At 39.4% G+C, this 16,879-nt stretch overlaps 1 protein-coding gene across 1 annotated transcript in view; it reads right to left on the reverse strand.

The window, feature by feature from the left end:
- Nucleotides 1-16,879, reverse strand: part of LOC127424024 (solute carrier family 35 member E2A-like) — a 47,817-nt gene that overhangs the window by 11,357 nt on the left and 19,581 nt on the right. The window contains exons 4-7 of the mRNA XM_051668795.1: nt 6,882-7,009; nt 5,750-5,870; nt 5,610-5,663; nt 5,123-5,195 (exon numbers count right to left, since the gene is read on the reverse strand). Coding sequence (XP_051524755.1) covers nt 5,123-5,195; nt 5,610-5,663; nt 5,750-5,870; nt 6,882-7,009 — 376 coding nt within the window. The remainder of the gene's footprint in view (nt 1-5,122; nt 5,196-5,609; nt 5,664-5,749; nt 5,871-6,881; nt 7,010-16,879) is intronic.

Raw genomic sequence — 16,879 nt, forward strand, 5'->3', positions numbered from 1 at the left:
ACCGTTTTAAAAATGTATTTGTGCCAACCTCAGTCAGACTTTTAAATAAGATCTCTTAAAGATTCTTGAACTGTAGGTTTTATGGATTTTCTTCATTTTATATTGTGCTATTTTTTGTATTTGAAATTTTATATCATGTCGTTAGTACTTTTATCACTATTTACAGTGCATTCAGAAAGTATTCAGACCCCTTCATTTATATTCACATTTTGTAATGTTGCAACCTTATGCTAAAATGCTTTAAATTATTTATTATTTATTTTTTCACATCAATCTACACAAAGGTGGTGCCCAGTTTCCTCAGACGGTCAAGTGAATGTTCAGTGAGTCAGGTCCACACGGCTGCATCGAGAACATCACACAATGACTTAATCATTCCATTGACTTTATGAAGGACATCGCTTGCTGTGGGCATGTAAATATGTTGCGTCCATCCTTAACATCTATTCTCAATTTGGCCAGGAACATCAGTGCAAAAGCGACCTTCCATTAATGTAAGAGTTTCTTGCATTCCTTGAATCAATCACGTTTCTCTTGTTGAATTCGCAAAGTCTGGGAACAAGAAAATGCTGTGGTTCTTCCAAGAAAGCCTTCCTTTACTCCTCGCCTCACGTAACACAAGACTGCATGATTTCAGAAATGTGGCCAGAATTGATCGGGGGCATGTCCCTCAGCGGATCTCCGAGCTGGAACTCTGTGAGCTCCCTCGATTTCCAGCTTATGGCCTGTTATGTCGAGCAGACTTGGGAAGCGCTCGTCTTGGCATTTCACCATATCTCGGCCGCCTCCTTTCACAGGAATTCCAACAATTCGGACGTTGTTTCGCCGGTTACGATTCTCTAAGTCTTCCAACTTTTTCCAGATGCGCTCCAAGTCCGCTTGCAGGTTAGTAGCTAATTCCCTCTCCGAAGACTCCAGATAATCGATCCGTTTCTTGACGTCCCCCACTCTTGTAACCAACTCGGAGAACTTCGTCTCCATGCTTCGTCTCAATCGACGTATTACAGCAAGATCCTCCAAGTCAGCAATGATCTTCGCCAGCATTGCCGACATACCCCATAATGACAATGCAAAAACCAGATTTTTTATAACTTTGCAAATGTATTAAAAAGAAAAAACTGAAATATCACATTGACATAAGTAATCAGACCCTTAACTCAGTACTTAGTTGAAGCACCTTTGGCAGCAATTACAGCCTCAAGTCTTTTTGGGTATGATGCGACAAGCAAACCTGAATTTGGGGATTTTCTGCCATTCTTCTCTGCAGAACCCCTCAAACTCTGTCAGGTTGGATGGGGACTGTCAGTGGACAGCCATTTACAGGTCTCTCCAAAGATGTTCGATTGGGTTAAAGTCCGGGCTCTGGCTGGGCCACTCTTGCGTTGTCTTGGCTGTGTGCTTAGGGTCATTGTCCTGTTGGAAGTTGAAGGCCCAGTCTGAGGTCCTGAGTGCTCTGGACCGGGTTTTCATTAAGGATATCTCTGTATTTTGCTGATGCTGAAAAACACCCCCACAGCATGATGCTACCACCACCATGCTTCACCGTTGGGATGGTATTGCACAGGTGATGAGCGGTACCTGGCTTCCTTCAGACATGACACTTGAAATAGAGGCCAAACAGTTCAATCTTCATTTCATCAGACCAGAGAATCTTGTTTCTCACAGTCTGAGCATCCTTTAGGTGCTTTTTTATGTCTTGCACTGAGGAAAGGCTTCCGTTTGGCCACTCTGCCATAAAGCCCAGATCAGTGGAGTGTTGCAGTGATGGTTGTCTTTCCACAAATTTCTCCCATCTCCACACGTGATTTCTGGAGCTCAACCAGAGTGACCATCGAGTTCTTGGTCACCTTTCCTACCAAGGACCTTCTCCCCCGATTGCACAGTTTGGCTGGGCGGCCAGCTCTAGGAAGAGTCTTGGTTGTACCAAACTTCTTCCATTTAAGAATTATGGAGGCCACTGTGCTCTTGGGAACCTTCAATGCAGCCGAAAGTTTTTTGTAGCCTACCTCAGATCTGTGCCTCAACACAATCCTGTCTCTGAGCTCTGCAGGCAGTTCCTTTGACCTCATGGCTTGGTTTTTGCTCTGATATGTATTTTCAGCTGTGAGACCTTATATAGGCAGGTGTGTGCCTTTCCAAATCATGTCCAATCAATAGAATTTGCCACAGGTGGACTTCAGTCAAAGTATAGAAATATCTTAAAGATGATCCAGAGAAATGGGATGCACCTGAGCTAAATTTCAAGTGTCATAGCAAAGGGTGAATACTGAATACTTCGGTCAATGTGATATTTCAGTTTATTCTTTTTTTTTTAAATGATAAAAGTTATAAAAAAAATCTGTGTTTTGCTTTGTCATTAGGGGGTATGGAGTGTAGATAGATGCGAAAAAATAAAAGCATTTTTGCACAAGGCTGCAACATAAAATGTGAAAAAATGAAGGGGTCTAAATACTTTATGAATGCACTGTATGCTGTGTTGTATGTTGTATGTGTTGATGTCTACTAGCTGCTGTGAAACGAGTCCAAGACACATTTCCCTATTCAATTAAAAAACGAATTGCTCATATATTTAAATAAAAAAAGCCATATTTGTGTGTTTTCCAATTCACTGTCAGTTGCCCTTCAATTTAATGTAGTCTGTTGTAATAGTTTTGGGAGACCACAGAGGGGTGAAATAACATTTACTATAATACAGAAGGACGCATTGATGTGGTGCAGGTGGCACTCCAAAGTTGTGAATCTAGTCACCATACACACAAAAGTTACGAAGGTTTTTGTACTTCTTCAAGAATGAACAAAATGACGTTGATGAGTTTGCAGGTTAGTGTACGAAACTGGCAAACTAATGGCGACATTTATGATGCAATTCGTATGTCGCCTTGAATAGGTTTCATTCAAGCTGTCAAACCACAAAAAAATAAATAAAATACTTATAACTGAAAATACATTCTATAGGCTACATGAAAGATACATATACAGAATATATCATCCAGTGATGACTAGAGTAAATAATCTATGTCCTTTGATAACGATTTGAGTCTAATTTAATGGAAAACTACGTGAATTGCACTCCGTAGCGCGGCAGAATTTTAAGCAGCCACCAGATGTAGAGCGGAGGTGTGCGTACCTTCAAAGAAAATAATGATTTTGATCGATAATCGTTTTAGAACATGCCATGCCATCTGCGTCCAATGTGCTACCCCCTTTAATTTGCCCTGCTGCTCACACTTTACCAGCATTGTGTTTAGAAATATGTATGAAGAGACAAAGACTATTTCTACCACTTTGTCTGTGTAAACGAGGAATTGTCAGATCATCAATAGTTAAGTATGGAGTGCCACAGGGATCAGTTTTAGGGCCTCTGCTTTTCTCCTTATATATGCTTCTCCTGGGAGACATTATCAGGAATCATGGAATAAGTTTCCACTGTTAAACGAAATCCAGCAAAATTAGCAGTGTATCAATGAAATCAAAGACTGGAAGGGGAGAAATGTCCTCCTACTCAATTCCAACATAACAGAGGTACTAATTATTGGACAAAATACCTCCAAAAATAAGCCGCTAAAATATAATGTGACTCTCGAAGGATGTACTGTTACATCATCCTCTACTGCGAAGAACTTAGGTGTTATATTTGATACCAATCTGTCCTTTTAAAATCAAATTTCCAATGTTTCTAGAACAGCATTCTTCCACCAATATTGCTAAGTTACGTCACATGCTCTGTTTATTATTACTGTAGTGCATTACTGGGAGGATGTCAAGTTCAATAAATAAACTTCAATTGGTTCAAAATGCAGCTGCTAATTTAAAAATTGTTAACTACATACAAAGATTTGAATGGTCTAGCTCCGCAGTACTTAAGTGACCTTCTGACACGCTATAATCCATCACGTTCATTACAATCGCAAAATTCTGGCCTTTTAATAGTTCATAGAATATCAAAATCCATAAAGGAGGTAGATCCTTTTCCTATTTGGCTCCTAAACTATGGAATAGTCTCCCTAACACTGTTTGGGATGCAGACACACTCACTGAGACTAAAGACTCATTTATTTAGCCAGGCATGCACCTAATTTATCCATCAACTCACAATTAGGCTGCTATAGTTAGGTCTGCTGGAACCAGAAACATTGATCATGATCTATAACTCTGCATAAAATTGAATGGCATCTACGCTAATATTATTCTATTTGTTTCCCTGTCTCAACCTCGGGATTCATATCCTGAGGTTACCAGAACCGGCCAGAACCAGCTCCGTTCCTTTATAATTTAAAACCATGACTTGCACTGCACATAAATAACTAATATTGGCATTATATTCAAGTTGTTTAGTCAGAGGGGAACTGGACCCCACAGTGAGTCTGGTTTCTCCCAAGGTTATTTTTCTCCATTAATCAACATCTTATGTAATTTTGTGTTCCTTACCACAGTTGCCTTCGGTTTGCTCACTGGGGTTCTAAATACAATTATTATTATTTTTTTTACACACAATTTACAATTATATCTTTATCAAACTGCACAATAATGACTTTGAGACTTTATATATATTATAGTTTCATTTTCTGTTAAAGCATGATTTTCTGTAAAGCTGCTTTGAAACTATGCGTGTTGTGAAAAGCGCTATACAAATAAACATGACTTGACTATTGTGCAAGGATTAACCCCATTTACGTCTGAAAAAATATACACTCACCGAGCACTTTATTAGGAAGACTATAGTCTTAATAAAGTGCCCAATGTGGTCTTCTGCTGTTGTAGCCACTCCGCCTCAAGGTTTGAGAAATAATCAATCCAGCCCGTCTGTCACCAACAATCATGCCATGGTTGAAATCAGATAACATTTTTCCCCTTTCTGATGGTTGATGTGAACATTAACTGAAGCTCCTGACCCGTATCTGCATGATTGTATGCATTGCACTGCTGCCACACGATTGGCTGATTAGATAATTGCATGAATAAGTAGATAATACAGGTGTACCTAATAAAGTGCTCACTGAGTGTAGACTGATAATTATCAGGAAGATGTTCTGATTATCGCTGCGTGAAAAAGGCATCGACTTCAAGCCTAATGTATATGTAATATTCTTGAGTGGGGTGTGTGTGTGATGCACTGACTGACCATGAGGAAGATCCAGGCAGGAATGAGCATGACCACAGCAGCAGCACTGGTGTAGAACTGAAGCTCCGGAGGACTAGACATGATAAAACACAGTCATTCATACATTATAGATGATTGTATGTTTAAATATACCAACTTGTAATACTTCTAAAAGGAATGGTTCATGTTCAATACAAGTTCAGGACAATACTGTAACACTTGATATGTTCAGTGTGACACATATCATTAGAACGTCTGTGGCGACTGGCAAGAGCTCTTTGATTCTCACCAAATGCTGCTGCTTTGTATTTTGCTCTCACTATGTGAAAATGACAACATTCATTTTGAAACCTTTTCTTCACTTCTAATCCCCGTTTACATCATCCTTTACTCTGGGAATGTTTCAAATGTACAGAAATGCACCAGACCCCATTTAAAAATGACGGAAATATACCTTTAATATTTCTAAAACTCGATAATGTATGCGGTATGTACCTACATCACTCACCTGAATTTATATTTGTCCCCACTCAAGAGTTTCTTAGAGAACACGTTCTGTAAACTAGAACACAGGGTTATTGTTTCGTTTGAAGTCATCACTGTAACAGAAGCTCTATGATGTTTATTACTGAGGTGTAACAGCAGTACCAGTCCATGATGTTGGTGGAGAGGGCTGCGGAGAAGCCCAGCATGTTGAAGCTGATTTCAGTGGCTGTACAGAGAGCTAGACCTGCCATTACAGGAATCAGAGACAAATTCACCCAGAAACCTGCAACACAACACACACCATAAATAGAAGAGCACTACACTGGTCTGCAAAGGCCAAAAACACATTTGGTGTCCTGTGGCAGTAGAGTTTGGCTCAGTTCATTTCAGATTCAGAGAAAACAGACAGACACTTCTTTATAATCCACGTTTGGCTGGACAAGCCAAAAACTCTGGAGCATTTGTTCTCAGTTTCACTGTGCTTTGGCTTTATAGGGCAGTATCAGTGATGACATGCAGACAGTATATGACTTTATTATGACAACATAAACTACAGTGTCAGTGGAGTCGAGGGAAGAATCAAACACACTCACCTGAACCATCCTCTCTCTTTCTTGTTGTGCTGGAAAACTAGTTCATGTAAATGAACTAGTTCACATAAAAGTTTTACTAATTCACTTCAGCCCCGCTCAGTCTTGAACGGCTCGATTCAGGATTAATAAAATAAGTGTTTTTACATTCTCAGTGTATAAAAAATATTACGTTTTTACCCTATTTGTTTAACTCTTATGAGAATTAAGCATCGTGTCACTGTAGTAATATTGAAGTGGACTGTAGTAACCATGGTTAATTTTGTGTTTACTATGGTTTTACTACAAATACTTTTAATAATTTCATAAGGGAATGTCACCCTAATTCAATATACTGTATAACAATCAGCTGATTGAAAAAAATATTTTCTTTAAATAGCTTCAATGTAGTTAGCTACTTATCATTAGTAGCTTGTAATGCAGTGAACAACTTTGATAAAAGAGCAACTTGACATTAGTTCAAGTACTTTAAGAAATGAGTAGTTTGTACAGTAGCTTGAGAAGACACAGTTAGCTCCACCAACACCTGCGTGGCACAAGCGGTGGAGGATGAATTTAATACTTAGGGTCACGGTTGAAATCCCAAACACAGAGTATGTGTGAGCAACAGGAATAGCGATGGCTGACTTAGCAAACCCCACTACAAAAAAAAAAAAAAAAAAAAATTCTGAAAAGACATGAATGTGCGTCCGTTAGCTCAGCACCTGTATATTCTCCCAGTATGAGTCGTGACATGATTACAGTGAAGATGGGCGCAGAGCTTTTCACCGTCTCAGCGAATGATACTGCTATATTCTTCAGACTGACCAAACCCAACACCACAGTCGTAAACCTGAGAAGACAGAAAACAGAGAGCCATATAAGCTGCCATGCCCTTTACCAGCCAAGTTCAACTGCTTTTTTGGCTCTAGTTTATCAAGAGTAAGCAAATACAAAGTTGTTTTAGTTGCTGTTGTTGTTGTACTAACTTTGCCATCAAGTAATGGGTGAATCTGGGTCATATTTCACCCTAAAGTCTAAAACCTTTATTATGATAGAGGGTGTGCTCAGTAATAAAGTTTTCCGCACTAAAACGTTTTTACACATGAATAAATGAATAGTACTGCTGGAAAAAAATTTTTTAATCACAATCACACGAGATGAGGATGCCAGTCAAATCACTTCAGGGATCAACAGGAAGGATGACCCGCTGGCCAGTGTTGCGTTTTAGCTAAATCTTCTGTTTAACGTTTACATGTTTTTTTATTGCCTTTTATACCATGGTCTGTTCTAATACTCGATTCTGATTGGCTGGAATGTGTGTAGTTAATGCGCTGTTTGTAACCATAGCAACAGAACATTACAGAGCAAGCAGAGTGAGCAATAACTGTTGAAAACATTTTCTAACAATAAAGACTAAGGCAATATTGTAAAACAATTTAAATTATATATATATATATATATATATATATATATATACACACACACACTGTATATACAGTTGAAGTCAGAAGTTTACATACACTTAGGCTGAAGTCATTAAATCTAATTTTTTAACCACTCCACAGATTTCATATTAGCTTTAACTATAGTTTTGGCTAGTCATTTAGGACATCTACTTTGTACATGACACAAGTAATGTTTTCCAACAATTGTTTACAGACAGATTGTTTCACTTTTAATTGACTATATCACAATTCCAGCAGGTCAGAAGTACACACACTAAGTTAACTGTGCCTTTAAGCAGCTTGGAAAATTCCAGAAAATGATGTCAAGCCTTGAGACATTTAGTCAATTAGCTTCTGATAGGAGGTGTACTGAATTGGAGGTGTACCTGTGGATGTGTTTTAAGGCCTACCTTCAAACTCAGTGCCTCTTTGCTTGACATCATGGGAAAATCAAAAGAAATCAGCCAAGACCACAGAAAAAAAAATTTTGGACCTCCACAAGTCTGGTTCATCCTTGGGAGCAATTTCCAAACACCTGAAGGTAAAAATATGGCTTAAGGATATCAAAGTCAAGGTACTGGAGTGGCCTTCACAAAGCCCTGACCTCACTCACAGTGGGGGTGTGGTCAAGCGTCCGTCTGGAGAGGGAGAAAGCAGTAAGGGCACTTGCACCTGAGCTAGATTATGTTTAACACCTGTTTCTAATTCCAGTGAGCATGGGGAGAGTGGCATATAAGCAGCCATGCCACCAGCAGAGAGAGAGAGAGAGTCTGGCACAAGGAAGGCCATGGTGCTCCTGAAGTTGTCGCGTTCATTCTGTTGTATTTGTGAAGCTGATGTGTTTAAGTAACTACATGCCTGTGAAGCTGATGAGTTTGTGAAGTTGTAAAGCACTGAAGTGGCCAATTAAAAGTCTTACCTGAGCCTGGAAAACCCGCTTCCCTGTGGTCTCCTTCCCTTCTGCTGTGAAGTTCGTTACAGAGGCCTACAAACCTGACTCAGTTACACCAGTTCTGTCTGGAGGAATGGGCCAAAATTCCAGCAACTTATTGTGAGAAGCTTGTGGAAGGCTACCCAAAACATTTGACCCAAGTTAAACAATTTAAAGGCAATGCTACCAAATACTAATAAAGTGTATGTAAACTTCTGACCCACTGGGAATTTGATGAAAGAAATAAAAGCTGAAATAAATAATTCTCTCTACTATTATTCTGACATTTCACATTCTTAAAATAAAGAAGTGATCCTAACTGACCTAAGACAGGGAATGTTTTCTTTGATTAAATGCCAGGAATTGTGAAAAACTGAGTTTAAATGTATTTGGCTAAGGTGTATGTAAACTTCTGACTTCAATTGTATATACTGTACATATCTATCAGGGGTGTAACGGTTCTCGGTAAGAAACTGAACCATACTGTCGTCAACCACGGTTCGATAAGCATTTGCTCTGCGGTTCATCTCTAATTGGCAAAATGGCAAGCAGAGAAAACAAGCCGTAAGAGAGAAGCACCTGCGTCATACAAGTCTCCTGTCTGGGAACTTTTTCTTTATGCAGTCAATTACAATAGCGATGGTCAAAAATGTTTTCAAAACAGGCACTGTTTGCAGACATTGCTCGACACGAGTGCTGTATACTTACAATACATCAATATTTGATTAGCTATTTACGCTGACATCACCTGAGGATATATAGAGTGTGGTGCGCACAGAGCCGCAGATGAGCCTGAAACTGCACACAGACACACTCCCTTCCGTCTTTAAGCAGGCACTCGGTGCTAGTTTGGACAGATATGAAACAAGAACTAAAGCACTCGAGGTGTTCATAGCAAAAGTTATGTTGCCCTTACTCCGTTGATGAAGATGTGGGATTTCTGCGTATGATTAAAACACTCATGTTGTGTTACGACATCCATTCTCGTATTCATTTGAATAGCAAGTTTATTTCTTCTATAGTGATGTACAGATTCTGAACATTGAATATACGTTGAGTTGAGTTTGAAATGCACTTTATGTTAATACATGTAGTGTAATAATGCAGGTATTAATTTAAAATGTAGAGTTAATAATTACAGACAGTTTTTCTTTTAGTTAAGTACCCTAATGAAAATTAACCATGGTTTTGCTATAGTAATATTGTAGTAACCATGACTGTAATAAAAAGGACTGTTGTCACCATGGTTTTCTTAGCAGAAATCATAGTTTTAATAGAAATAACCATGGTACCCTTATAACTCAGTACACTTGACATTGTGTAGCTACGCATATGAGGAATGCCTTCTTACACGACCTAGTTGAAACCACTCTACAATAACGCCAATATTCTAATATTAGCTATGGTGTTTGAGCCCTGCCTGTTTTGACGCAAAACTGTCCGCTATAAAAACAGGTGCACAAACACCATTTTCTCAGAATTTCTTCCTTCAAGACAGCGATCATCTCGTCTAGAAGCCCTCTACCTTCGCCGTCGATATATACAAGTCAGCAGGTGGAATCTTTGCGGGAAGACTTTCCGCTCCCCTGCAGTGCTCCGGTGAACAATACCCCACCTCGCCGATTGACGCTTCGCTGGTGAACGGGCCTCAGCATCCTGATTCCCCGCAGCGCTTTGGCAGGATCTGTGTATCCTTACAAAGCAATTGTATATTGTGTATTGTATATTGTGTGATATAAATATAAATATATATTAATTTATATATCTAAAAGAGTCACGTGTTCACGTCTTAAAGATGTCGATCCGTAAGAATTCTTTGTGCGAGAGACACATCCCGCCTTCAGATCAGCATGAGACAGGACTGTCCTCACTGTGAGGACGAGTTTCAAGATGCTTCGCTCATGAATCACCCTCATTCTGAGGGACGATTCAGCCTCACGTGCCCTCCCACCTGCCTCTTCTCTGATACCCAAGGATTCACACGAGGAGGCACGTAGTGTGGAAAAAAAAAAATCCCATACCTGCTGCCTCAGCACCGCCACCTGATGCCGCTGAGCCACCGGTGAGGCCACACAAACCGTGGCCCAAACGGAAGCAGCCGTATCAGCACACACCCCACGCCGATGGGAGAAACATCCCCCACACAGCAAAAGAGTCCCCCAAAAACGCTAAATATTTGCCCCATTTCCTAACAAACAAGTCCCCAAACCCAGCCTTCTACTTGCCATCTCCTCGAAAGCTGCCACCCTCCCCATCTCCGCACACCACTCCGGAAATGAGGGTGCTCCATCTGACTTCCATCCCCTTAAATTAATTTGTCTGCCAATCATGATACTGGTCAGAACCCAATTTTTTTATGTGTTTATCCCCCAAATTTATGATCACACAATCACCCAAAATACTGAGTCTGGGGCAAAGTAAAATGTAAGTGCCCAAAATGTTACACATACAACTCTGAACCTTCAACCAAAATTCTTGGATCTTAACACCCCCCCAAAAAACATGGGTTGTGTGTCCATCTTCTGATTGGCATCACCAGCAGGTGGGTGTGTTTTTAAGGCCAAGCCTATACAATCTAAAGGGGGTCCAACAGAATCTATGTAAAATCTTGAATTGCATAAGGTGCACCCTTGCATCTCTAGATGCAGACTTTACGTTTTTTAGAATCCTAGCCCACTCTACCTCCTCCAATACCAAGTTTAAATCTTTCTCCCATAATCTCTTGATAGAAGTTAAAGCTCCGACCCCCAGACTCTGAATTAGCATGGAGTAATACACGGATGCCTCATGACCTTTTCCAAAAGCAGTAATCACCTCTCCCAGAGTATCTGGCGCTTTGGGGGGGAGGGGTGTGCTACTGATAGGCTGAGATCTGGGAATCCCAAAATGTTGAACCAAATTTTCAAAAGATCTCAACACTCCACTCTCATATAGGTCACCGATTGTAGTAACTCCCCTCACAATATAAACTGACCAGCAGAAAGGGGACTTATTAATACATAATTTAGGGTTCAGCCATATGCTTGAGGCAACATTTAAATAAATGTCTGAATTAAACACTATGGACACTTTTGTCCATACCGAGTGCAAATGCGAGATAATGGGGTGTAACTTCTACGATTACTTTGATAGAAAGGCTTTGCAATGGCAAAATAGGGGCAAGAACTTCCTATTCAATACAAAACCAGGAAGGAGCTCTCTCAGGTGAAAGTCCACCTATGTAAATCGGCCTATGTAACTTATTAAAATGTAATCTAGGACGCTTACCATTCCAAATGAAGGATTTCGCTATCAAATGCTATCAAATTGCTTGAAATAAGAGAGGGGGACATCTACAGAGAGAGACTGTAACAAGTAGTTACATTTTGGAATACAATTAATTTTAATAATATTAACCTTCCCAATCAGAGATAAATGTAAATGTAAACCTTTTTATTAAGGGATCAAAATTAACTATCTATATCAGACAAATTTACTGGGAATAAAATTCCCAAATACTTAATGCTCTGTTTGGGCCACTGGAAGGCATCTGGCTGGAAAGCCGTTACCGGGCAGTACGCTATCAGAGCCAAAGCTTAGGATTTAGACCAATTGACTCCACAGGTCTAATAGGGACAGAGATGAATAATAAAATATCATCTGTGTAAAACAAAAGCTTATGCACCACACCTCCCGCTACCACCCCTGGAAAATCTTCTTCCCTTCTTATCGTGGCTACTAATGGTTCCAGGGCAAGACAGAACAATAATGGGGAAAGAGAGCCACACTGCCGGGTGCCCCTATCCAGAGTAAAATAATCTGAAATTAATCCACTTGTTTGTAAAGTAACTTAATCCATCCAATGTAAGTATTCCCGAACCCATATATTTCTAAAATCTTAAAAAGATAATCCCATTCTACCATATCAAACGCCTTTTCAGCGTCAAGTGAGATGGCTGCGACCGGAGTCTGATCATTTGCCACTGACCACATGACATTTATGAAACACCTAATGTTATCAGAAGAGCTAAGGCCCCGAATAAACCCCACCTGATCTATATGTATAAGAGATGTCATAACTTTACTTAATCGGTTAGCCAGAATTTCTGACAATATTTTTACGTCTAGCTGGATAAGGGAAATTTGATGGTAACTCTTACACTCGCTTGAATCTTTGTAAGAATCACACTGATCCAGGCTTGAGTCATGGTTGGTGGAAGCTTTTCATTCTTTAATGATTCCATATACACTTCTAACAAAAGTGGAGCCAGTTCTGTAGCATAAGATCTAAAAAACTCAGCGGCAAAGCCATCTGGCCCCGGATCCTTGCCTATAGGCAAGGCCTTAATTACCTCGCCAAGCTCCTCCAAGGTTATCTCTGAATCAAGAGATTTTTTTTGCTCAGTTGTCAGTTTAGAGAGTTCTAATGGTTCCACAAAGATTCGAATGACTTCATCAGTAGACGAAGACGTGGAACTATAGAGATCAAGATAGAATTCTTTAAAAGCATTATTAATATCAATGGCTAAAGTAAATATTTCATCAACAGCAGATTTCACTGAGGGAATGGTAGAAAAAGATTCTCTCTGCTATATAAATATATCTAGCCAAAAGCTTCCCTGCTTTGTCCCCCGACTCAAAATATTCAGTCTTGCCCTGAATAACCAAAACTTTCCACAACAAAATAGTATTATATCTGTATTTCAATCGGCTCAATTCTCTGAGGCCATCAGATAACGTTCGGCACTTCAGCTCTGCCTCAGCACTTTTAATATTCCCTTCCAACTCCACGAGTTATCATGCTTTGGATTTTTTGTTGAATGAGGCATATTGTATGATCCGACCCCTAAGAACCGCCTTAAGTGCCTCCCAAGCCACACCCACAGAGGATACTGAGGACCAGTTGGTCTCTATACAGATATTGATTTCAGCCTTTAGCATTTGTTGGAATTCAGGATTTTGCAAAAGGGATACGTTAAAGCGGAAACTATATGATTTGTTTTTCTCCGCATGTGGCAACACCTCTAATCTCACCAGGGCGTGATCTGAGACTAAAATGTTTCCAATTGAACAATCAACAACAGATGAAATGAGGGACTTGGATATATAAAAAAAAAAATCTATTCTAGAAAAATCTTATGGACTGATGATGGGTTCAAAAGTCTCCAGATATCTGTAAGATCAAGATTTTTACACATCCTGTGAAGCATCACTGTTGCTCTACGGGGCTTACACACTTTTGTGTCACTATGATCAAGGAGTGAGTCCATCAAAAGATTAAAGTCTCCTCACAATATTATATCATGAGGGGTGCCAGCAGTTTGCAACATCCCTTCAAGATCTATAAAAAAGCCCTGATCATCAGCATTAGGTGTGTAAATATTAGCCAAAATCAACCTTTGCCCCTGAATTTCTGCTAAAACAATGACTCTTCCTAATTTATCTTTAATCTGTTTGAGACATTTGACATTGCTCTTACTTGAGCCAGCACTAAAGAAAACCCCATATCTTCCCAAATTTTTCAGCTTCCTGCGGGGAAAGATGTGTTTCTTGAAGAAACACTATATCATATTTCTTACGTTTAAGAAAATAAATAACCCTCCTTTTTATGGGGTGCCCCAACCCATTCACATTCCACGTGGAGAGAGACAATCCACTCATATTAACATTTGACATTGACATATTAGAAAAAATAGATTGTGTAAAAAATAAAATTATAATGACCACATTCAGACACAAGTGCAACAGTCAAACCCCGAACTTCCCCCAGAACCAAACAAACAGAAAAAAGGAAAATGTGCGCATTAACCCCGCAAAGGACAGCGCCAACCCTCTAAAGTCACAGTCCGTGTACGCCTATGAAAGTCCCCACGACAACTTTGCTGTCGGATTGCTCAAGTCCGATGCTTCTATAAAAATTTTGTGAGACAGAATTACACAACAGAAAATAATCTATAAAACAAACTCCAGCCAATAGGAGGCATTAACACAAAGAATGTGCAGATTCATCCACAAACTGTCCCGAAGGAGTGTTATTCCACAAAACAAACTCCAGCCGCTAGGCAGAACCAGCACAAAAAGAAACAAAAAAGGCACCCAGTTTCCTCGGACAGACAAGTGAATGTTCTGTGAGTCAGGCTCACTTGGCTGTTACATGAGTGGAACAGATGCCCTAATCACTCCAATATTTTGCAAGAAATATTCCACAGAACAAACTTCAACCAATAGGAGGCATAAGCACAAAGAACGTGCAGATTCATCCACAAACTGTCCCGAAGGAGTGTTATTCCACAAAACAAACTCCAGTCGCTAGGCGGAACCAGCACAAAAAGAAACAAAAAGGCGCTCAGTTTCCTTGGAGTGTCATGTAAATGTTCAGTGAGTCAGGCCCGCTCGGCTGCATAGACAGAATCACACAATAACCTACTCATTCCATTGACTTTATGAAGGAAATCGCTTGCCGTGGGCATGTAAATATTTTGCAGCCATTCTTAGAATGTATTCTTAATTTGGTTGGGAACATCAGTGGAAAAGCGACCTTCCGTTGATGTAGGAGTTTCTTGCATTCCTTGAATCGATCATGTTTCTCTCGTCGAATTCATAAAGTCTGGAAAAGTAAGTAAAGTAAGGAACTGGTTTTTAGCTCTTCCAAAACATTGATCCTATGGCTATACGAGCTTTAAACACATAGGTAATCTGCCATTGTGATGCCATCTTATGCTCTGGCATTCGTTATATGATCTTGTTTTTTTTTGTTTTCCTCCTCTATGTTTGTGATTGTTTTGATGGTTAATATGTATGGTGTTGTTGTGTTATGCTTTCTACGCACCCATGGTGGAAACAAATTTCCTCTTTGAGGACAAATAAATTATCTATCTATCAGATTTCTACAAAATAATCAGTTCACACAGAGACCATGGTCTTCTTTAGTATTCATTAGGTTTATCACAAGAGCAGGCAACAGCAAAGGAAACTATGCCACGATGTGCATGTTTTCTATGCTACTAGTTTCAAGTATATATTTAGAATAAATGACTGCACCAAGGAGAGGGACACAGTTTCACTAGTAATTTGTTTATTTTGCACAAGGCAATAAATAGTTTTAATTCTTTTGGTGTTATTGGAATACATAACACTTCAAAATCAACAAAAATCTTCACACTAAACTCAAAAAGGCTGTAGCTGCTATTTTGTTAATTTTACAAGAAAAAACTGCAAAAATAATGAAAAAACACTGCAAAAAATTATTGTCAAAATACAAAAATACAGCAACTTAACTGAAATTATTACAAAAAAAGGTCTTGAACTTTGAAATAAAATCTGTTACTTCCATTCCCTTGTTGTCTCTCCTTCCTCCCTTACAGCAGCAACCTTCTGGGGGCCATGTCCCTGTAGATGTTTACTACTTCACTGTGGTTTACAGGAATGTCTCTCTCAATAGCCAGGAGGAGGAGATCAGAAAGCCTCTCTTCTGTGCATAGGTTCATGTAAAGATCTATCAGCATACAACAAACTAATAGAATGGATAGTTATTAGATGAGGAGCCTACGATCAAAATTATGAAGTTACTGTTTAAGGCAGGACACTTTTTTCATGTAGTGATCAATTTTGAGATTTTGGTCTATTTTGCTTCCATGTCTTCTTTTACTCTAATGGAAAGAAAACTTCCAAAATACACATTTAGATGTTGTTTGTTTTAAGCCTACTACCCTCCATCTGTTTGCATCTGTAGATTTCTTCTAAATTAACCAAAACAAGCTAATCTGTATATTTAAACATAACATTTCAGGGGAAAAGATGCAAGTCATTAACTGGGGAAGTTCTGTGGTGATATGCTTTAGTTATTTTGTTTATCCTATTCACCTGCAGTGCCTTGTCAATTGTATGCAAATTAGCGCATTTTAATTAGTTACCGCCTAATGTGCATATCAATGTGGCAATGTGATGATGTTATTAGATGCATATTTTACTGTAATCACCTGTAGTGTCTCCATTAAGTACAGTACATTAGCCTGTATGGCCATGATATATTGCCTTTGCTAAACTTTAGCTAACTTATTACATTAGCTAGTAGTCATGCATGTTAGCAAGACACAAGTTAACTATATTTGTCTTTTGGCTAATTAGATGTAAAGTCGAGGCACTGGTAGCTTAGTCTTTTGTTCATCACCACTCACCTCCACACAAGCCAAGAAAAACACAACTGGGGTAGAAGCTGGGAGGGGCTGCTACCTGCCTGTCTCTGTGTCTGATGTGCGGAGACGCGGAGGGAGGGCGGGCATCGGAACTCGACAAAGTCTCATCTCCCGACCTGATATTTTGATTTTTTATCCAATAAATATATTTGTTTGACAGGGAAGCTGTG

The sequence above is a fragment of the Myxocyprinus asiaticus genome, chromosome 33 (genome assembly GCF_019703515.2).
Source record: "Myxocyprinus asiaticus isolate MX2 ecotype Aquarium Trade chromosome 33, UBuf_Myxa_2, whole genome shotgun sequence".
In the NCBI taxonomy this organism is placed as follows: Eukaryota; Metazoa; Chordata; class Actinopteri; order Cypriniformes; family Catostomidae; genus Myxocyprinus; species Myxocyprinus asiaticus.